This window comes from Hypanus sabinus (assembly GCF_030144855.1).
Source record: "Hypanus sabinus isolate sHypSab1 chromosome X1 unlocalized genomic scaffold, sHypSab1.hap1 SUPER_X1_unloc_1, whole genome shotgun sequence".
NCBI lineage: Eukaryota > Metazoa > Chordata > Chondrichthyes > Myliobatiformes > Dasyatidae > Hypanus > Hypanus sabinus.
The window spans coordinates 564599-587502 of record NW_026778957.1 but is presented as its reverse complement, the minus strand read 5'-3'; the positions used below and the strand labels follow the sequence as shown (position 1 = coordinate 587502).

Below are 22904 nucleotides of genomic sequence, written 5' to 3'. Positions count from 1 at the left end.
TAGGAGAGGGGAGGGGGGAGTAGGACGACGGGTAAGCCTCCCGTTGCTGTCGGCGCCAGCGACGTTCCCCATCCCGTGGGCAGCTCCTTACTCACTCCCCCCTCCCTCCTCCACCTTCCTCGCCACGTCACTGGGTGCAACTCGGAGCTGAGGTCGACGGGTCCTTGACCAGCCGGGGCGTCGAAGATTGCGGGGAGGAGGGCTAGCAAATCGGCCGTGATGGTGTGGCGGAGCAGACTCGATGGGCCAAACGGCCTGACTCTACCACCCCCACGGTGCAGTTCAGGGCTCTCCCGTACAAAACTACAGTCTTCCCTCAAAGAAGGGGAGGTCAAAAGGGGAAGAACGGGGACCTGGGTCGCCCAAACCAGCCTTGACAAGCACAGACGAATACCTTCACGCTTTGAGATACAAACGTTTATTCGTGAATTCCGGTGCGAGGTGACCATCTTTATGCATTTATATTTATTGTGTGTGTGTGTGTGTGTGTGTGTGTGTGTGTGTGTGTGTGTCTGTGTGTGAGTGTGTGTGTGTGTGTGTGTGTGTGTGTGTGTGTGAGTGTGTGTGTGTGTGTGTCTGTGTGTGAGTGTGTGTGTGTGTGTGAGTGTGTGTGTGAGTGTGTGTGTGTGTGTGTGTGTGTGTCTGTGTGTGTGTGTCTGTGTGTGTGTGTCTGTGTGTCTGTGTGTGAGTGTGTGTGTGTGTGTGTGTCTGTGTGTGTGTGTGTGTGTGTGAGTGTGTGTGTGTGTGTGTGTGTGTGTGTGTGTGTGTGTGTGTGTGTGTGTATGTGTGTGTGTTTTAATCATCGTGCTTTCTTTTCCGCTCGTTCGGCGGCGGGTCCGGGGTAACGGTTATCCCGCCTCTCTCCCCTCACGCTTGCGCACGGGAAAGGGGCGCGGAGCGATCGCCCACCTGCCCACTATCCGGGGAGGGAGGATTTCCCTCTCCCCCCCCCCACCCCCCACAACCACTAGGAGTGAAAGAGTAGGAGTCAGCAGGTGGAGGGAGCGACGGTGGGTGGGGGGTGGGGGACCCCAGGGTGTGACGGACGTGCCCACCCCCACTCCACTCCACCCCGCAGGTCCCGGCCGAGGCGCCCAATTCCCCAGCTGACCTGTTGGGAGCGTGTAAGCGGCAGAGAGATACGAAGGTGTGCGAAACATTTTTAAATGTGGGATGGGGTGGGGGGGGGGACGAGAGGCACTCCCGCCCACTCGATGTGCTGCCGCACCAGATCCAATTCACCCCTTCTACAAAAACAGCACCAAAAGATTACTCGGAGGGAGGAGGTGGGGGGGGGGGCGGGCGGGGTGTGTGGGAGGCTCCGCGAGGCCCCGGCTACAGCAGCCCCCTCCACCACCCCCGTCAGTCCTGCGCCTGCCCCACGAGGAAGAGCTGGCAATCCACGTCCCACTGAACCTCCGGGGACCCCAGGAGCTTCACCCCCGTCTTCACGTCCACACACCAGCACTTGCCACGTTGTCCGTCCAGGGAAGGGTGACACTGCATTGGGGGGGGGGGGGAAGAGAGGGCGGGGTAGAGAAGACAGTCAAGTCCGGTGAATACTGCCACTCAGACCCTCGCATCCAAACCTCCCAGATAATCCACCTCTCACTCCTCAAACCTGCGACCTCAAGTCTCACCCAACCCGGGGAAAACGAGCTCGCATTTACCCTGTTTTGTACACCTCGTGTCAGATCTCCCCTCGGTCTCCGTCGTTCCAGAGCTGGGGTTCCCTAACGTAGATCCACCCCACCCCCCCCCCGCCAAGTTAGCGGCAGGGGGTCGTGGCATGAGAGAGACCGGGACCCCCCTTGCTCCAGGAAAGTAAGCCCCGACCTCTTCAACCCTTCTCTACAAGTCATTGACTCCGACGGACCTTGAGCGTGTTGGTGCCCACGGGATGTCTATTTTGGGAAGCGGGGCTCGCTAGGCCGCTGGTTAGCCCGACGTCATTTCAGCGCCAGGAGCAAGGGTTCAATTCCCACCGCCGCCTGTGCGGAGTTTTCGCGTTCTCCCCCACCCCTCCCCACGGTCCGAAGACCGTGAGCTCTCAGTCGCTCCACGCCACGGGAACCGGCATAAGCTCGGGAGAGGCTTGAACTCGTCCTTAATAACCGCTCCCTGAAGACGTCCTGGGCACTTTGCAGGCCGGTAGCCGAGGTGGAGCTGGCTAATTTACGACCCCCCCCCGTGCGGCTTCTTTCGGTCCTGTGCAGTAGCCCCCTTCTCCCCTCCCCCCCACCGCACCCCACCCCACCCCGTCCCAGACAGCGATGCAGCCTGTCCGCGATACACCGAGAGAAGTTTTCGTGGATACGTCGGGACCGCATCAGCGATCATTAACCCGACTGGATTGAGATCTTGAGCCCGGCGCGGGCCGCCACGGATTGCCCCTGCCCTCCCCCAACTGAACCTGAAAGGGTACCTGCTTCGGGTGGTAGAATCCCTTCCTGTCGCAGTTAGGGATGGGGATGCGGTACAGGGTCTCGTGGGTCTGCCTCAGCAGCATCGCAAACTTCTGCAGCGCCCGCTCCAGCTCGCCTTGACAAGGAGCCTAGCGACAGAAGGGCAAGAGAAACAAGTCAGGGGTTGCCTCTCGCGGCTGACGACCCTGGTCAGGGGGGGGGAAAGCCCCGGGGATGCAAAGTCCGACTCAGTTACAGCCTCTCAGAATGCCAGGCTCCACTGCGGATCCCAGTCCGCCGGGACACGCCAGCAGATTCTGGCCCGTTTTCAGCGCCTGCAGTTCCAGAGCAACAGTTAAAAAGGTGTTTTAAAAAAAAAGAGACAAACCACCGTTTAACCGAGTACAAATTGTGCACTGATCAAATTAGAACGCTGCCAATACGCCCACAGTGCAAAACTGAGTTCGTTCCCAGCGGTTATCGGAGGAATTCATCTGTTGTTTGACTGCAAATGAAGAAAAGCAGAGCAGACACCCCTAGTGCAGATAATGGTCTGCCTTTGTACAACGCTTTCAATGATTGATCTTCATTTTCATTGCAACATTTAAGAGGATTGTCGATACCTTCCGACCATAACTGCTGGTACAGTTCGCAGTGAAAACGAGACGACGTTTTTCTCAGGACCGCGGTGTTACGTTTGAACTCCCGGTCACCTCCGCGCCTGAACGCTTAAAACCACAGTGAGCCAAGCAGTTCTGAGTTACCTTCAACTATCACTGACAGAACTCTCTGCCCCCTTCAACACAAACACGCGCAGCTGATGCTATTTCAAAAGCCGTTCAGCATCTGATGCCCACCTCTCCTAGTCAGGAACTGTTCAGCAACCGTCTCCTGTCCCAATTAAGAGGCAGAGCGTCCCAAACAAAGGAAGGGAATCCCCGCTACTTTCTCAGTTTAGTTTTCGTTGCTTAAGAGCTGCCCCGATTAACCGATGGCCCAATTCATCATAATCCAATGCGGGACAAATAACTTATCTGCGTTTCCGCCCGAGATGTTGACAATACCAACATATTCCCACAGGACAAACACACAGCCACCCACTGCTTGCTGATGCGAGGCACCAGTGGTGTGAGGATCAAACAGCCCCCCCCCCCCGATATGAGGCTTCTGAATGCCCCGTTACCCCCCATTTCATATTATTTATGACAGTGCCTGAAATAGTAACACTGACAATATATCACACACGCATGTCTACAGGATAATTATTTGTCCTGTTTCTTTGTGGCATTATTTTTTTCTTCTCTCACAAGTACACGTGGCTCCTCGCTGTGGAGAGAGCGATATCCCTCTCTCCCGTTGAGAGTGTGAGAGAGAGAGTGTGTGTGAGGGAGAGTGACAGAGAGGGAGGAGAGGGAGGGAGAGAGAGAGAATGAGAGAAAGGGAGGGAGAGAGTGTGTGAGAGGGAGAGAGAGAGGGGGAGAGAGAGAGGGAGAGAGAGAGAGGGAGAGAGAATGAGAGAGAGAGGGGGAGAGGGAGGGAGAGAGGGAGAGAGAGAGAGAGTGAGAGAGAGAGAGAGGGAGAGAATGAGAGAGAGAGGGAGGAGAGGGAGGGAGAGAGGAGAGAGAGAGAGAGAGAGAGAGAGAGAGAGAGGAGGGAGAGAGAGAGAGAGAGGAGAGAGAGAGGAGGGAGAGAGGAGAGAGGGAGAGGAGAGAGAGAGAGAGAGGAGACAGATGGAGAGAGAGGGAGAGGAGGGAGAGAGAGGGAGAGAGAGAGAGGGGAGAGGAGAGTGAGAGAGAGAGAGAGTGAGAGGTGGAGACAGGAGTGGAGAGACAGGGAGAAGAATTGATAGAGAAGAGACGAAGAGAAGAGATAGAGATAGAATAGAGGAGAGTGAGAGAAAGAAGAGACAGTGACAGAGAGAGAGCAGAGTGACAGAGTGAGACAAGAGAGGAGCAGAGTGACAGAGAGAGACAGACAGACAGACAGACAGACAGACAGAGGCATACCGGCACCCGGTGGCATGTCGAGGTGCTGGGTGAGCAGTGTGTGTGTGTTGTTTGACGGACTCTAGGTTTCCTGGTCTCTCTGGGGGTTTTGCTTGCATGCGGCGGGGTAGGGGGGGTGAACATCAGCCGCTACTTCCCGTACCCAGCCGCGTAAGCCGTCCACGTCCTTCTGAAGATTCCCGGCGTCCCAGCGACACATACTCAGCATCGCCGGGACAGAGTACGGTCGACGTGGGTGTGTGGGCTGCGAGAGGGAGAGTGGGAGCTTTTTCCAATACACAGAGAGCAGTGGTGCGCGTCACCCTGCCGGGGGCGGGGTGGTAAAGGCAGATACATTCGGGACGTTTAAGAAACCTGGATAGATACATGGGCGACAGAAAATGCAGGGCAACGTGGGCGGGAAGGCTGGGAGCAGGATAAAGCCTCGGCACATCTTGGACTAAAGGGACGGCCCAGTGCAGTACCGCCCGATGCTCTGTGCAACATCCGACAGCACCAGTGACCGGGGTTCAATTCCCGCCACTGCCTGCAAGGCGTTTGTACGTTCTCCCCGCGACCGCTCGGGTTTTCCCCCCCACACAGCCCAGAGACGTATGTTGTGCTCTCGGGACGAATCTTTGACACGTTTAAAAAATGAAATAGCAGACTTCAAGAGCGGGAAACCAGGGGTCCACGAGCCAGTAATCAGAGGCGGAGAGGGGTCAGCGACTCTAAAATCCCGGGTGTCGCTATCTCAGAGGGCCTGTCGTATAAATGTAATTGCAAAGACAGCGCCGTGCCATCAGAAACCTGGGCAGATCTATGTAGCTGTGTGCCGGTAGGTGCGTTGACCGGCTGAATCGCGGCCTGGCGCGGGAGCGCCGACGCCTTCGAGCCGCAAATCGCACAGAAGGTTACGGATTCAGCCCACAGGGCGGAGGAGCAGAATGAGGCCACTCAGCCCGTCCGAGCCGGCACCGCCATTCCCATCGCGGCTGATCCCAGCTTCCACTCGACTCCGCGCGCCTGCCCTCTCACATCCTCTGATGCCCCGACCGATCGGGAAATGATCGACGCCGCCGCGGACTCGGCCTCCGCCGCGGTCTGTGGCAGAGCACTCCACAGGTCCACCGCCCTCTGGCTAGAAGTTATAAAAAAAATTCCTCCTCATCTCTGCTCCAGAGGGTCGCCCCTCAATTTCAAGGTCGTGCCCTCTAGCCCCCTCCACCACAGGAAACATCCTCTCCGCGTCCCCCTATCTGGTCCTTTCAACATTCAGTACGTTTCAACGAGATTATATTCTAAGTTCCAGCGAGTACAGGCCCAAAGTCGCCAAACACTCCCCGTAGGTTAACCCCTTCATTCCCAGAATCATCCTCGCGAGCCTCCTCTGGGCTCTCTCCAGTGACAACACATCCCTTCTGAGATACAGGGCACAGGACTGTTGTCAATACTCCAAGTGGAGCACGACTAGTGTCTTACAAAGACTCAGTATCATCTCCTTGTTTTTATATTCTATTCCCCCCTGAAATAAACGCCAACATTCAATTTAGCTTCTTTACCACAGCCTCTGCCTGTAAATTCAGGCATCTGGGGGCCTTGCTCGAAGTCTCTCTGCACCTCTGATGTTCGAACCTTCTCCCCATTTAGGTAACAGTCCGCACTATTGTTCCTTTTACCAAACTGCGCTATCATACATTTCCCAACACTGGTCCATCTGCCACTTTTTTGCCCATTCTTCCAGTTTGCCTCAGTCCTGCTGCAATCGCATTGCCTCCTCAGCACTGCCTACCCCCTCCACCTGTCTCCGTGTCGTCCGCAAACTTTGCCACAAAGCCGTCAACTCCACCTCTCCAAATCCCTGACAAGCCACGTGAAAAGTAGCGCTCCCAATACGGACCCCATTGGGCAAACAGAAAAGGCCTCCTGTATCCACGCTTCCTGCCTGCCCGTACCGGTGCGGCGACCCTCTTCCCCAGCGCACTCGAACCGGCTCACCAAGCGGCGCCGGCCGGCACTGAGGCCGGTCCCAAAGAGGGCGCCAAGCCTGCTTCACCAGCGAGGGGGAAAAGCCCCCGCGCGTGGGACGGGACTGGGAATACGCGCCCCCCCCCACCACCACCACCACCACCCCACGGCATTCCCACCCGGGGAGGGCGGGATCAGGAAGGCGTTAAAGCGAGGCCGCGAGGTTTGAATAAATCTCTTCCGCAGCTGCAGCTCACCGACTCCGCGTCGCTGTTTCAGCTCTGCGTCTAGCCGCACCGCTACACCAGTAGCGTGGGACGGGACTGGGAATACGCGCATTCCCACGGCATTCCCACCCGGGGAGGGCGGGATCAGGAAGTACCTTTCCTGAAACGCCATAAAATGTCATCCTGTTCAGCAGTCCCACATGTGGCCCCTTATCAAATGCACTCTGAAAATCCAAGTAAATGACATTCACTGCCTCTCCTTTGCCCACCCTGCTGGTTAATTCGTCAAAGAGCCCCAACTGATTTGTCAGGCAAGATTTCCCCTCACAGAAGCCATGCTGACTTTGACTGGTTTTATCATCAGCCTCCGAGTACCCCGAAACCTCATCTTTACTACCGGGCTCCAACACTTTCCCAACCACTGAGGTGAGGCGGAGCGGCCTTTCACATGCTGCATCACCGCCCGGTTCGGGAATTGCACCGTCTCGGATCGCAAGACCCTGCAGCGGATAGTGAGGTCAGCTGAGAAGATCATCGGGGTCTCTCTCCCCGCCATCACGGGCATTTACACCACACGCTGCATCCGCACAGCAAACAGCATTATGAAGGACCCCATGCACCCCTCATACAAACTCTTCTCCCTCCTGCCGTCTGGGAAAAGGCACCGAAGCATTCGGGCTCTCACGACCAGACTATGTAATAGTTTCTTCCCCCGAGCTATCAGACTCCTCAATACCCAGAGCCTGGACTGACACCTTACTGCCCGATTGTCCTGTTTATTATTTATTGTAATACCTGCACTGTTTTGTGCACTTTATGCAGTCCTGGGTAGGTCTGTAGTCTAGTGTAGTTTTCTCTGTGTTGTTTTTACATAGTTCAGTCTAGTTTTTGTATTGTGTCATGTAGCACCATGGTCCTGAAAAATGTTGTCTCGTTTTTACTGTGAACTGTACCAGCAGTTATGGTCGAAATGACAATAAAATGTGACTTGACTTGATTTCCTTTCTCTTCCCTTCCTCCTTTTTTAAATACTGGAGTGACATTTGCAATCTTCCTGTCCTCCGGGACCATGCCGGGATCAAGTGATCCCTTAAACATCAAGACTAATGCATCTGTTTTCTCCTTAGCAGCGTCTCTCGGGACTCTGGGATGTAGCGCATCTGGTCCAGGTGATTTGACAGTTTTGAATTTGCCGGGCACTCGTTCCTGCTCCCCGACACTCACGCACCTCCGCCGTGAAGGCAGATGCAAAGTCTTTAAGAAGTCCATCCACCACTTCTTTGTCACCCATTGCGATCTCAGCAGCATCATTTTCCAGTGGTCCAATATCAACTCCCACCTCCCTTTTACGCTTAATAAAAATTTTAAAAATTAATAAAAACTTTTAGTATCCTGATTTATTTAATTGGCTAGTTCGTCCCTTTTATAGTTACCGCTTGTTGGATTTTAAAAGCATTCCAATCATACAACCTCCCACTCACTTTTTCTACCTTTTTATGCCCTTTCCTTGGCTTTTATACAGTCCTTAACTACCCTTGTCAGCCACGGTAGCCATCTGAGAACTTGTGGGATATATCCACCCCGCACCTTGTGAACTATTCCCAGAAGTTAGCCACCTTTGTTCAGCTGTCTTCCCGGCCAGAATCCCCCTCCAGTCCACCGGCGCAAGTTCCTCTCTCATCCTCTGTAATTCCCTTCGTTCCACTATGATACTGATACATGCGATTTATGCCAAGATAAAACCCTCCCAACCACCCTCCCAACCACTGAGCACATCTACACGAAACGCTGCCGACGAAGGTCGGCGTCCGTCATCAGGGACCTCCACCACTCGGGCCAGGCTCAGTTATCACAGCTGCCATCAGGAACGAAGTACGCAATTCTCCGGACCCACACCACCATGTTCAGGAACAGTTATTACCCCTCAACCATCAGGTAGCAGGTACAGGAGCCTCAGGTCTCACACCACCAGGTTCAGGAACAGTTATTACCCCCTCAACCATCAGGAAGGAGGTACAGGAGCCTCAGGACCCACACCACCAGGTTCAGGAACCGTTATTAACCCCTCAACCATCAGGAAGAAGGTACAGGAGCCTCAGGAACCACACAACCAGGTGCAGGGACAGTTATTACCCCTCAACTATCAGGCAGGAGGTACAGGAGTCTCAGGACCCACACCACCAGGTTCAGGAACAGTTATTACCCCTCAACCATCAGGAAGGAGGTACAGGAGCCTTGGAACCCACACCACCAGGTGCAGGGACAGTTATTACCCCTCAACTATCAGGCAGGAGGTACAGGAGTCTCAGGACCCACACCACCAGGTTCAGGAACAGTTATTACCCCTCAACCATCAGGAAGGAGTTACAGGAGCCTCAGGACCCACACCACCAGGTTCAGGAACAGTCATTACCCCTCAACCATCAGGAAAGAGGTACAGGAGCATCAGAACCCACACTGCCAGGTTCAGAAACAGTTATTACCCCTCAGCCATCAGGAAGGAGGTACAGGAGCTTCAGGACCCACACCACCAGGTTCAGGGACAGTTATTACCCCTCAACCATCAGGAAGGTGGTACAAGAGCCTCAGGTCCCACACCACCAGGTTCAGGAACAGTTATTACCCCTCAACCATCAGGAAGGAGTTACAGGAGCCTCAGGACCCACACCACCAGGTGCAGGGACAGTTATTACCCCTCAACTATCAGGCAGGAGGTACAGGAGTCTCAGGACCCACACCACCAGGTTCAGGAACAGTTATTACCCCTCAACCATCAGGAAGGAGTTACAGGAGCCTCAGGACCCACACCACCAGGTGCAGGGACAGTTATTAACCCCTCAACCATCAGGAAGAAGGTACAGGAGCCTCAGGAACCACACAACCAGGTGCAGGGACAGTTATTACCCCTCAACTATCAGGCAGGAGGTACAGGAGTCTCAGGACCCACACCACCAGGTTCAGGAACAGTTATTACCCCTCAACCATCAGGAAGGAGTTACAGGAGCCTCAGGTCCCACACCACAAGATTCAGGAACGGTAATTACCCCTCAACCATCAGCAAGGAGGTTCAGGAGCCTCAGGTCCCATAGCACCAGGTTCAGGGACAGTTATTACCCCTCAACTATCAGGAAGGAGGTGCAGGGGTCTCAGGACCCACACCACCCAGTTCAGGAACAGTTATTACCCCTCAACCATCAGGAAAGTGCTGGAGGAACATGTACAAGAGGTAGGGGCAGGTATGTACTCTGATAATAAATTTTACTTGAACTTCTGAAACTTGGAACTCCGATGAAGTAAAGATGCTTTAAAATAATGGAGAAGTTTCTAAATATGAAGAAAATTATTATAATGAACAGTAAAGAGTAAAGAACTACATCCAAGCAATATTTGCAGGCCACCATCATCTATAGGAAGAAGCACTGTCGACAATTCGGGCTGAGACCTTTCGTCAGCGGCCAGTCCTGACGAAGGGTCTTGGCCCGGAACGTCGACAGCACTTCTCCCTATTGACGCTGCCCGGCCTGCTGTGTTCCACCAGCATTTTGTGTGTGTTGTTGTTTTAAATGTTGGGGCCACTCTCCTGAATCCTCCTCACACTCCCGGTCAGCAGGGGGCGGTATTGAACCTGTTTTAGATGTTGGGACCACTCTACTGAATCCTCCTCACACTCCCGGTCAGCAGGGGGCGGTATTGAACCTGTTTTAGATGTTGGGACCACTCTCCTGAATCCTCCCGGTCAGCAGGGGGCGGTATTGAACCTGTTTTCGATGTTTTGGGCCACTCTCCTGAATCCTCCTCACACTCCCGGTCAGCAGGGGGCGGTATGGAACCTGTTTTAGATGTTAGGACCAGTCTCCTGAATCCTCCTGGTCAGCAGGGGGCGGTATTGAACCTGTTTCAGATGTTGGGACCACTGTCCTGAATCCTCCCGGTCAGCAGGGGGCAGTATTGAACCTGTTTCAGATGTTGGGACCACTCTCCTGAATCCTCCTCACACTCCCGGTCAGCAGGGGGCGGTACTGAACCTGTTTTAGATGTTGTGACCACTCTCCTGAATCCTCCTCACACTCCGGGTCAGCAGGGGGCGGTATTGAACCTGTTTCAGATGTTGGGACCACTCTCCTGAATCCTCCCGGTCAGCAGGGGGCGGTATTGAACCTGTTTTAGATGTTGTGACCACTCTCCTGAATCCTCCTGGTCAGCAGGGGGCGGTATTGAACCTGTTTTATATGTTGGGACCACTCTCCTGAATCCTCCTGGTCAGCAGGGGGCGGTATTGAACCTGTTTTAGATGTTGTGACCACTCTCCTGAATCCTCCCGGTCAGCAGGGGGCGGTATTGAACCTGTTTTGAGTCCTGACGAAGGGTCTCGGCCCGAAACGTCGACAGCGCTTCTCCCTGTAGACGCTGCCTGGCCTGCTGTGTCCCACCAGCATTTTGTGTGTGTGGTTAGAATTTCCAGCATCTGCAGGTCTCCTCGTTTCTAATCAACATTTGGTGTGACCACCCTTTGACTTTAAGACTGCATCAATTCTCTCAGGAAAATCTGTAACAAAATCGGCTGGCAGGTTTTTCCAAGCTTCATGGAGAATTTGGCACTGTGCCTCTGCAGGTTTTCACTCCCTCCCTTGCTTCTGCCTCTTCAGTGAATCGCAGACAGTCTCGATGGTCTTGAGGACATCCCATCTGAGATATCTGGGCTGCCTAAGACATTTGCACAGTGCTGTACCGGTGAAGAGTAGGGGGCTGTGGGGACGCGCTACGCTGGCGATGGACTCCCACAGCAAATACTCCGACTGTGTCAGTCGTTGACCCGTTTCACTGTCTGGTTTGTCGTCTCGACGTAAATGAGACAAACAAAATCAAACCTTCAACAGAGGGAGAGTCAGTGAGGGGTGGGGGGAGTGGAGAGGGGGAGGGGGAAGGGGCAGCAAGAAATCTGGGGGCTCGGGCGAGCGTGCACGCACCGTCGCATAATGGGGCCGATTCGGGAGGAAAGAAAAGGGGGCCGGGAACATCGTGAAGGATCCCACCCACCCTGCTCACGGGCTGACTGTCCCACTCCCGTCGGGGAGGAGGCTACGTAGCATCCACACCAGGGACCACCCGACTCAAAAACAGTGACTCCCCCAAGCAGTGAAGCTGATCAACACCTCCATCCACTAACACACCCCTCCACACCCCCAACCACCCACTGACCCACCCCTCAACACCCCCAATCACCCTCTGACCCACCCCTCCACACCCCCATCACCCACTGACCCACCCCTCCACACCCCCAACCACCCACTGACCCACCCCTCCACACCCCCAATCACCCACTGACCCACCCCTCCACACACCCAACCACCCACTGACCCACCCCTCCACACCCCCAATCACCCACTGACCCACCCCTCCACACCCCCAATCACCCACTGACCCATCCCTCCACTCCCCCGATCACCCACTGACCCACCCCTCCACACCCCCGATCACCCACTGACCCACCCCTCCACACCCCCATCACCCACTGACCCACCCCTCCACACCCCCAACCACCCACTGACCCACCCCTCCACACCACCAATCACCCACTGACCCACCACTCCACACCACCAATCACCCACTGACCCACCCCTCCACACCCCCAATCACCCACTGACCCACCCCTCCACACCCACAATCACCCACTCACCCACCCCTCCACACCCACAATCACCCACTGACCCACCCCTCCACACCCCCAACCACCCACTGACCCACCCCTCCACACCCACAATCACCCACTGACCCACCCCTCCACACCCCCAATCACCCACTGACCCACCCCTCCACACCCCCAATCACCCACTGACCCACCCCCAATCACCCACTGACCCACCCCCAATCACCCACTGACCCACCCCTCCACACCCCCAACCACCAACTGACCCACCCCTCCACACCCCCAACCACCCACTGACCCACCCCTCCACACCCCCAATCACCCACTGACCCACCCCTCCACACCCCCAAACACCCACTGACCCACCCCTCCACACCCACAATCACCCACTCACCCACCCCTCCACACCCCCAATCTCCCACTGACCCACCCCTCCACACTCCCCCAATCACCCACTGACCCACCCCTCCACACCCCCAATCACCCACTGACCCACCCCTCCACCCACTGACCCACCCCTCCACACCCCCAATCTCTCAATGACCCACCCCTCCACACCCCTAATCACACACTGACCCACCCCTCCACACCCCCAATCACCCACTGACCCACCCCTCCACACCCCCAACCACCCACTGACCCACCCCTCCACACCCACAATCACCCACTCACCCACCCCTCCACACCCCCAATCTCCCACTGACCCACCCCTCCACACCGCCAATCACCCACTGACCCACCCCTCCACACACCCACCCACTGACCCACCCCTCCACAGTCCCCCAATCACCCACTGACCCACCCCCAATCACCCACTGACCCACCCCTCCACACCACCAATCACCCACTGACCCACCACCCCACACCACCAATCACCCACTGACCCACCCCTCCACACCCCCAATCACCCACTGACCCACCCCTCCACACCCACAATCACCCACTCACCCACCCCTCCACACCCACAATCACCCACTGACCCACCCCTCCACACCCCCAACCACCCACTGACCCACCCCTCCACACCCACAATCACCCACTGACCCACCCCTCCACACCCCCAATCACCCACTGACCCACCCCTCCACACCCCCAATCACCCACTGACCCACCCCCAATCACCCACTGACCCACCCCCAATCACCCACTGACCCACCCCCAATCACCCACTGACCCACCCCTCCACACCCCCAACCACCCACTGACCCACCCCTCCACACCCCCAATCACCCACTGACCCACCCCTCCACACCCCCAACCACCCACTGACCCACCCCTCCACACCCACAATCACCCACTGACCCACCCCTCCACACCCCCAACCACCCACTGACCCACCCCTCCACACCCCCAACCACCCACTGACCCACCCCTCCACACCCACAATCACCCACTGACCAAACCCTCCACACCCCCAATCACCCACTGACCCACCCCTCCACACTCCCCCAATCACCCACTGACCCACCCCTCCACACTCCCCCAATCACCCACTGACCCACCCCTCCACACTCCCCAATCACCCACTGACCCACCCCTCCACACCCCCAATCACCCACTGACCCACCCCTCCACAGTCCCCCAATCACCCACTGACCCACCCCTCCACAGTCCCCCAATCACCCACTGACCCACACATCCACACTCCCCCAATCACCCACTGACCCACCTCTCCACACTCCCCCAATCACCCACTGACCCACCCCTCCACACTCCCCAATCACCCAGACCCACCCCTCCACTCCCCCAATCACCCACTGACCCACCCCTCCACACTCCCCCAATCACCCACTGACCCTCCCTCCACACCCCCAATCACCCACTGACCCACCCCTCCACACCCCCAATCACCCACTGACCCACCCCTCCACACCCCCAATCACCCACCAACCCACCCCTCCACACCCCCAATCACCCACTGACCCACCCCTCCACACCCTCAATCACTCACTGACCCACCCCTACACACCCACAATCACCCACTGACCAAACCCTCCACACCCCCAATCACCCACTGACCCACCCCTCCACACTCCCCAATCACCCACTGACCCACCCTTCCACACCCCCAATCACCCACTGACCCACCCCTCCACACTCCCCAATCACCCAGACCCACCCCACCACACCCCCAATCACCCACTGACCCACCCCTCCACACTCCCCAATCACCCAGACCCACACCACCACACCCCCAATCACCCACTGACCCACCCCTCCACACTCCCCAATCACCCACTGACCCACCCCTCCACACCCCTAATCACTCACTGACCCACCCCTCCACACCCACAATCACCCACTGACCAACCCCTCCACACCCCCAATCACCCACTGACCCACCCCTCCACACTCCCCAATCACTCACTGACCCACCCCTCCACACCAATAATCACTCACTGACCCACCCCTCCAACACCCCCAATCACCCACTGACCCACCCCTCCACACCCCCAATCACCCACTGACCCACCCCTCCACACTCCCCAATCACCCAGACCCACCCCACCACACCCCCCAATCACCCACTGACCCACCCCTCCACACTCCCCAATCACCCAGACCCACACCACCACACCCCCAATCACCCACTGACCCACCCCTCCACACTCCCCAATCACTCACTGACCCACCCCTCCACACCCCTAATCACTCACTGACCCACCCCTCCACACCCCCAATCACCCACTGACCCACCCCTCCACACCCCCAATCACCCACTGACCCACCCCTCCACACTCCCCCAATCACCCACTGACCCACCCCTCCACACTCCCCAATCACCCAGACCCACCCCTCCACACCCAATCACACACTGACCCACCCCTCCACACCCCCAACCACCCACTGACCCACCCCCCACACACCCAATCACCCACTGACCCACCCCTCCACACTCCCCCAATCACCCACTGACCCACCCCTCCACACACCCAATCACCCACTGACCCACCCCTCCACACACCCTATCACACGCTGACCCACCCCTCCACACCCCCAACCACCCACTGACCCACCCCTCCACACCCTCCAATCACCCACTGACCCACCCCTCCACACCCTCAATCACACACTGATCTACCCCTCCACACCCCCGATCACCCACTAACCCACCCCTCCACACCCCCAATCACCCACTGACCCACCCCTCCACACCCCCAACCACCCACGGACCAACCCCTCCACACCCCCAATCACCCACTGACCCACCCCTCCACACCCCCAATCTCCCACTGACCCACCCCTCCACACTCCCCCAATCACCCACTGACCCACCCCCAATCACCCACTGACCCACCCCTCCACACCCCCAACCACCCACTGACCCACCCCTCCACACCCCCAATCACCCACTGACCCACCCCTCCACACCCACAACCACCCACTGACCCACCCCTCCACACCCCCAACCACCCACTGACCCACCCCTCCACACCCACAATCACCCACTGACCAACCCCTCCACACCCCCAATCACCCACTGACCCACCCCTCCACACTCCCCCAATCACCCACTGACCCACCCCTCCACACTCCCCCAATCACCCACTGACCCACCCCTCCACACTCCCCAATCACCCACTGACTAACCCCTCCACACCCCCAATCACCCACTGACCCACCCCTCCACAGTCCCCCAATCACCCACTGACCCACCCCTCCACAGTCCCCCAATCACCCACTGACCCACACCTCCACACTCCTCCAATCACCCACTGACCCACCTCTCCACACTCCCCCAATCACCCACTGACCCACCCCTCCACACTCCCCAATCACCCAGACCCACCCCTCCACTCCCCCAATCACCCACTGACCCACCCCTCCACACTCCCCCAATCACCAACTGACCCTCCCTCCACACCCCCAATCACCCACTGACCCACCCCTCCACACCCCCAATCACCCACTGACCCACCCCTCCACACCCCCAATCACCCACTGACCCACCCCTCCACACCCCCAATCACTCACTGACCCACCCCGCCACACCCACAATCACCCACTGACCCACCCCTCCACACCCTCAATCACACACTGATCTACCCCTCCACACCCCCGATCACCCACTAACCCACCCCTCCACACCCCCAATCACCCACTGACCCACCCCTCCACACCCCCAACCACCCACTGACCTACCCCTCCACACCCCCAATCACCCACTGACCCACCCCTCCAATCACCCCCAATCACCACTACTTTGTCATTTCCTGTCAGAGTCACCTTGTGTACAGACACTCCTGTGCCCAGCGTCACTGTATGGACACACAATCAAACTGTGTGTATCAAATATCGCATGTGTTTATATGTATTGTGTGTTTTTGGTGGTGAATCTTATCCAGAGTAACAATTACTACATTCTCCTTTAAGCTAGAATTCTGGAAATGACATTATACAATCCTCTCTACACCCACGATAGACCCTCACTGCAGGGAAGTAGTGGGGGGGCTGCACAGTCAGGAAGGAGGTGGTGACTCTGGGGAGCAGGGCGATGAGGAGGAACAAGGAGTCTGGGATTCATTGTCGACTCATCGCCCCAGACCATCATCAGACCTGAGGACAACTGGCTTCCGAGCGTTTCACCACAACTTACAGCAGCTGCATTCGGCCATTCGGCCCATCCAGTCTGCTCCACCATTCTGACATATAATCCCCTCACAACCACCTTCGCCTGCCTGCTCCCCCTAAACCCTGACGCCCTCACTGGTCAAGTGCCTGTCGCCCTCTGTAATACTGGCTTGACCCCCACAGCCGCCTGTCACAACTAGTTCCACAGATTCACCACCCTCTGGCGAAAGAAATTCCTACTCATCTCCGTTCTAACTGGACGTCCCTCTATTCTGAGGCTGTGCCCTCTGGTCCTAGACTCCCCCACTATAGGAAACATCCTCTCCACATCCACTCTATCTGTGTCCTCTGGTCCTAGACTCCCCCACTATAGAAAACATCCTCCCCACATCCACTCTATCTGTGTCCTCTGGTCCTAGACTCCCCCACTATAGGAAACATCCTCTCCACGTCCACTCTATCTGTGTCCTCTGGTCCTAGACTCCCCCACTATAGGAAACATCCTCTTCACGTCCACTCTATCAGTGTCCTCAGTTCCTAGACTCCCCCACTATAGGAAACATCCTCTCCACATCCACTCTCTCTGTGCCCTCTTGTCCTAGACGCCCCCACGATAGGAAACATCCTCTCCACATCCAGTCTATCTGTGTCCTCTGGTCCTAGACTCCCCCACTATACGAAACATCCTCACCACATCCACTCTATCTGTGTCCTCTGGTCCTAGATTCCCCCACTATAGGATACATCCTCTCCACATCTACTCTATTTGTGTCCTCTGGTCCTAGACTCCCCCACTATAGGAAACATCCTGTCCACATCCACTCTATCTGTGTTGTCTGGTCCTAGACTCCCCCACTATAGGAAACATTCTCTCCACATCCACTCTATCTGTGTCCTCTGGTCCTAGACTCCCCCACTATAGGAAACATCCTCTCCACATCCACTCTATTTGTGTCCTCTGGACCTAGACTCTCCCACTATAGGAAACATCCTCTCCACATCCACTCTATTTGTGTCCTCTGGACCTAGACTCTCCCACTATAGGAAACATCCTCTCCACTTCCACTCTATTTGTGTCCTCTGGTCCTAGGCTCTCCCACTATATGAAACATTCTGTCCACATCCACTCTATCTGTGTCCTCTGGTCCTAGACTCCCCCACTATAGGAAACATCCTCTCCACATCCACTCTATCTGTGTCCTCTGGTCCTAGACTCCCCCACTATAGGAAACGTCCTCTCCACATCCACTCTATCTGTGTCCTCTGTTCCAAGACTCCCCGACTATAGGAAACATCCTCTCCACATCCACTCTATTTGTGACCTCTGGTCCTTGACTCTCCCACTATAGGAAACATCCTCTCCACATCCACTCTATTTGTGTCCTCTGGACCTAGACTCTCCCACTATAGGAAACATCCTCTCCACATCCACTCTATTTGTGTCCTCTGGACCTAGACTCTCCCACTATAGGAAACATCCTCTCCACATCCACTCTATTTGTGTCCTCTGGTCCTAGGCTCTCCCACTATAGGAAACATTCTGTCCACATCCACTCTATCTGTGTCCTCTGGTCCTAGACTCCCCCACTATAGGAAACATCCTCTCCACATCCACTCTATTTGTGTCCTCTGGTCCTAGACTCTCCCACTGTAGGAAACATCCTCTCCACAACCACTCTATTTGTGTCCTCTGGTCCTAGGCTCTCCCACTATAGGAAACATCCTCTCCACATCCACCCTATCTGTGTCCTCTGGTCCTAGACTCCCCCACTATGGGAAACATCCTCTCCACATCCACTTTATTTGTGTCCTCTGGTCCTAGACTCTCCCACTATAGGAAACATCTTATCTACATCCACTATCTGTGTCCTCTGGTCCTAGGCTCCCCCACTTTTGGAAACATCCTCTCCACATCCACTCCATCTGTGTCCTCTGGTCCTAGCCTCCCCCACTATAGGAAACATCCTCTCCACATCCACTCTATCTGTGTCCTCTGGTCCTGGACTCCCCCTCTATAGGAAACATCCTCTCCACATCCACTCCATCTGTGTCCTCTGGTCCTAGCCTCCCCCACTATAGGAAACATCCTCTCCGCATCCACTCTATCTGTGTCCTCTGGTCCTAGACTCCCCCACTATAGGAAACATCCTCTCCACATCCACTCTATCTGTGTCGTCTGGTCCCAGACTCTCCCACTATAGGAAACATCGTCTCCGCATCACTCTATCTGTGTCCTCTTGTCCTAGACTCTCCCACTGTAGGAAACATCCTCTCCACAACCACTCTATCTGTGTCCTCTGGTCCTAGACTCCCCCTCTATAGGAAACATCCTCTCCACAACCACTTTATCTGTGTCCTCTGGTCCTAGACTCCCCCACTATAGGAAACACCCTCTCCACATCCACTCTATCTGTGCCCTCTGGTCCTAGACTCCCCCTCTATAGGAAACATCCTCTCCACATCCACTCTATCTGTGTCGTCTGGTCCCAGACTCTCCACTATAGGAAACATCGTCTCCGCATCCACTCTATCTGTGCCCTCTGGTCCTAGACTCCCCCACTATAGGAAACATCCTCTCCACATCCACTCTATCTGTGTCGTCTGGTCCCAGACTCTCCCACTATAGGAAACATCGTCTCCGCATCCACTCTATCTGTGTCCTCTGGTCCTAGACTCCCCCACTATAGGAAACCATCCTCTCCACATCCACTCTATCTGTGTCCTCTGGTCCTAGACTCCCCCACTATAGGAAACATCCTCTCCACATCCACTCTATCTGTGTCCTCTGGTCTAGACTCCCCCACTATAGGAAACATCCTCTTCACATCCACTCTGACTAGACATTTCAACATTCGATAGGTTTCAGTGTGATTATTTTAAACTCCATTGAGCACAGACCCGGAGACAGCAAGCCCACACAGCCCCCCTACGTTAACCCTTTCGTGTCGGGATCATTCTCCTGACCTTCCTGCAAGGTCAGTGAAGCTCCACCGGGACATCGATCTCCGGAGCCTCACCTTTATCCGTGGCTCGTTCTGGACGTGGACGTGGTTGTGGACGGCCTTGGACCTCCCGTTCGTGTGCGTCTTCTCGCGGATGCGGGCCAGGTGCTTGGAGATGCACTTCTTGTCGAAGGCGTGGCAGGGGATGTGAGGGCCGTCAGCGTGCTCCAGCTCCCAGTAATGTTCGGCTTTCGTCGGCAACAGAGGGGAGGAGAGGGAGAGAGTCGGGGAGGGGGAGACAGGGAGGGAGGGGGATAGAGAGTGTGGGGAGGGGGAGACAGGGAGGGGAGAGAGAGGGGCAGGGAGGGAGGGAGGGAGGGGGAGTTAGGGAGGGAGAGACGGAGGAGTGGGGGAGGGGAGAGAGAGGGAGGGAGGGAGAGTGTGGGGGAGGGGAAGAGAAAGGGGAGGGGGAATGGAGAGTGGGGGAGGGGAAAAGAGAGAGCCAGGAGGGAGAAGGGTGAGTGGGGGAGGGGAAGAGAGAGTGTGGGGAGGGGGAAGGGGGAGACAGGGAGGGAGGAAGAGGGGGAGGGGAGAGGGAGGGGCAGGGAGGGAGGGAGGGAGGGGGAGTTAGGGAGGGAGAGACGGAGGGAGTGGGGGAGGGGAGAGAGAGGGAGGGAGGGAGAGCGTGGCGGAGGGGAAGAGATGAAGGGGAGGGGGAATGGAGAGTGGGGGGAGGGGAAGAGAGAGTGCGGGGAGGGGGAAGGGAGAGTAGGGAAGGGGAAGAGGGGAGGGGGATGGGAGGGTGGGGGAGGGGAAGAGAGAGTGCGGGCAGGGGAGAGGGAGAGAGGGGGAGGGGGAGAGGGGGATAGGCAGAGAGGGAGGGAGGGAGGGAGGGAGGGAGAGAGGGAGGGGAAGAGGAGTTAGGGAGGGAGGGAGGGTGAGAGGGAGGGAGAGAGGGAGACCAGGAGAGAGTGGGGGATGGGAAGACAGGGAGGGAGCGAGGTAGTGAGTTGGGGAGGGGAAGAGATGAAGGGAGGGAGGGAGGGAGAGATTGGGGAGGGTGAGAGAGGGAGAGCGTGGGGGAGGGGAAGGGGCGGAATGGGAGGAGTGGGGAAGGGGAAAAGAGTGGGGAGGGGAAGAGGGAGGTGGGGAGGGAGAGTGGGGGAGGGGAAGAGAGTGCGTGAAGGGGGAAGGGAGAGTGGGGGAGTGTAAGAGAGAGGGGAGGGGGAGGGAGAGTGGGGAGGGGAAGAGAGGGGAGGGGGAAGAAGGAGATTGGGGAGGGGGAAGAGAGAGTGCGAGGATGGGGAAGGGAGAGTGGGGGAGGGGGAAAAGAGTGGGAAGGGAGAGTGGGGAGGGGAAGAGAGTGCGTGGAGGGGAAGGGGAGGAGAGTGGGGGAGTGGAAGAGAGAGGGGAGGGGAAGGGAGATTGGGGGAGGGGAAGAGAGAGGGGAGGGGGAAGGGAGATTGGGGGAGGGGAAGAGAGAGTGCGGGGGATGGGGAAGGGAGAGTGGGGGAGGGGAGGAGAGAGTTGCGGGGATGGGGAAGGGAGAGTGGGGGAGTGGAAGAGAAAGGGGAGGGGAAGGGAGAGTGGGGGAGGGGGAAGAGACAGGGGAGGGGGAAGGGAGGGTGGGGTGAGAGTGCGGGGAGGGGGAAGAGAGTGCGGGGATGGGGAAGGGAGAGAGGGGGAGTGGAAGAGAAAGGGGAGGGGAAGGGAGAGTCGGGGAGGGGAAGAGACAGGGGAGGGGGAAGGGAGGGTGGGGGGGAAGAGAGAGTGCGGGGAGGGGAAGAGGGAGTGCGGGGAGGGGGGAAGGAGATTAGGGGAGGGGGAAGGGAGTGGGGGGAGGGGAAGGGAGAGTGGTGGAGTGGAAGAGAGAGTGCAGGGAGGGGGAAGGGAGAGTGGGGGAGGGGAAGGGAAAGTGGGGGAAGGGAAGAGGGAGTGCAGGGAGGGAGGGGAGAGTGGGGGAGGGGAAGAGAGACGGGAGGGAAAAGGGAGAGTGTGGGAGGGGAAAAGAGAGGGGGAGGGGGAAGGGGAGATTGGGGGAGGGGAAGAGAGAGGGGAGGGGGAAGGGAGATTGGGGAAGGGAAGAAAGAGTGCGGGGAGGGGGAAGGGAGAGTAGGGGAAGGGAAGAGAGAGTGCGGGGAGGGGAGAGAGAGGGAGGGTGGGAGGGAGAGTGGGGGCGGGGGACAGAGAGTGCGGGGAGGGGGAAAGGAGAGTAGGGGAAGGGAAGAGAGAGTGCGGGGAGGGAGAATGGAAAGAGAGGGAGGGGAAGAGAGTGCGGGGAGGGGGAATGAGAGGGGGAGGGGAGACAGAGTGGGGAGGGGAAGAGATATAGGAGAGGGAGGGCAGAGGGGAGAGGGAGAGAGAAAAAATGAATGTCTGTCCAGCACCCATCTCAGAACCGGCATCCAGTCACCCCACTGAGATGCCCCGTCGGGAGGGTAGTGACACTTGACAACAGCACCGGCCCATGTAAATAAAGTAATCGACGTTCTGGGCCGAGACCATCCATCAGGACCAGCCGCCCAAAACTTCCTCTCCACAGAAACTTCTCCAATCAAAGGCCTAGACAGAGTGGATGTGGAGAGGATGTTTCCAATAGTGGGGGGAGTCTGGGACCAGAGGACACAGATGGAGTGGATGTGGAGAGGATGTATCCTATAGTGGGGGAGTCTAGGACCAGAGGACACAGATAGAGTGGATGTGGAGAGGATGTTTCCTATAGTGGGGGAGTCTAGGACCAGAGGACAGAGATAGAGTGGATGTGGAGAGGATGTTTCCTATAGTGGGGGAGTCTAGGACCAGAGGACACAGATAGAGTGGATGTGGAGAGAATGTTTCCTATATTGGGGGAGTCTAGGACCAGAGGACAGAGATAGAGTGGATGTGGAGAGGATGTTTCCTATAGTGCGGGAGTCTGGTACCAGAGGACACAGATAGAGAGGATGTGGAGAGGATGTTTCCTATAGTGGGGGAGTCTAGGACCAGAGGACACAGATAGAGAGGATGTGGAGAGGATGTTTCCTGTAGTGAGGGAGTGTAGGACCAGAGGACACAGATAGAGAGGATGTGGAGAGGATGTTTCCAGTTGTGGAGGGTCTAGGACCAGAGGACACAGATAGAGTGAATGTGGAGAGGATGTTTCCTATAGTGGGGGAGTC

At 56.9% G+C, this 22904-nt stretch overlaps 2 protein-coding genes across 2 annotated transcripts in view; both read right to left on the bottom strand.

Moving 5' to 3' along the window:
- Positions 1-477: 477 nt before the first annotated feature.
- LOC132385573 (insulin-like growth factor-binding protein 4) lies at positions 478-22137 on the bottom strand. Its single transcript, XM_059957738.1, has 4 exons — positions 22134-22137; positions 19822-20051; positions 2426-2554; positions 478-1500 (listed from the first exon to the last, which is right to left on the bottom strand). The coding sequence occupies exons 1-4, from the start codon at positions 22135-22137 to the stop codon at positions 1363-1365; spliced, it is 501 nt and encodes a 166-aa protein (XP_059813721.1). The 3' UTR covers positions 478-1362.
- Positions 22138-22155: 18 nt separating this feature from the next.
- Positions 22156-22904, bottom strand: part of LOC132385572 (uncharacterized) — a gene marked incomplete at its 5' end in the record, with an annotated part of 15859 nt that continues 15110 nt past the window's right edge. The window contains one exon of the mRNA XM_059957737.1: positions 22156-22236. Coding sequence (XP_059813720.1) covers positions 22156-22236 — 81 coding nt within the window. The remainder of the gene's footprint in view (positions 22237-22904) is intronic.

What these genes read in the sequence shown, in the direction of transcription:
- LOC132385573 (XM_059957738.1), bottom strand. An exon ending in AGAACGAGCCACGGATAAAG is followed by an intron (nt 2,555 to 19,821) that starts GTGAGGCTCCGG and finishes TTCTGTCGCTAG; the next exon opens with GCTCCTTGTCAAGGCGAGCT. An exon ending in GATTCTACCACCCGAAGCAG is followed by an intron (nt 1,501 to 2,425) that starts GTACCCTTTCAG and finishes CCCCCAATGCAG; the next exon opens with TGTCACCCTTCCCTGGACGG.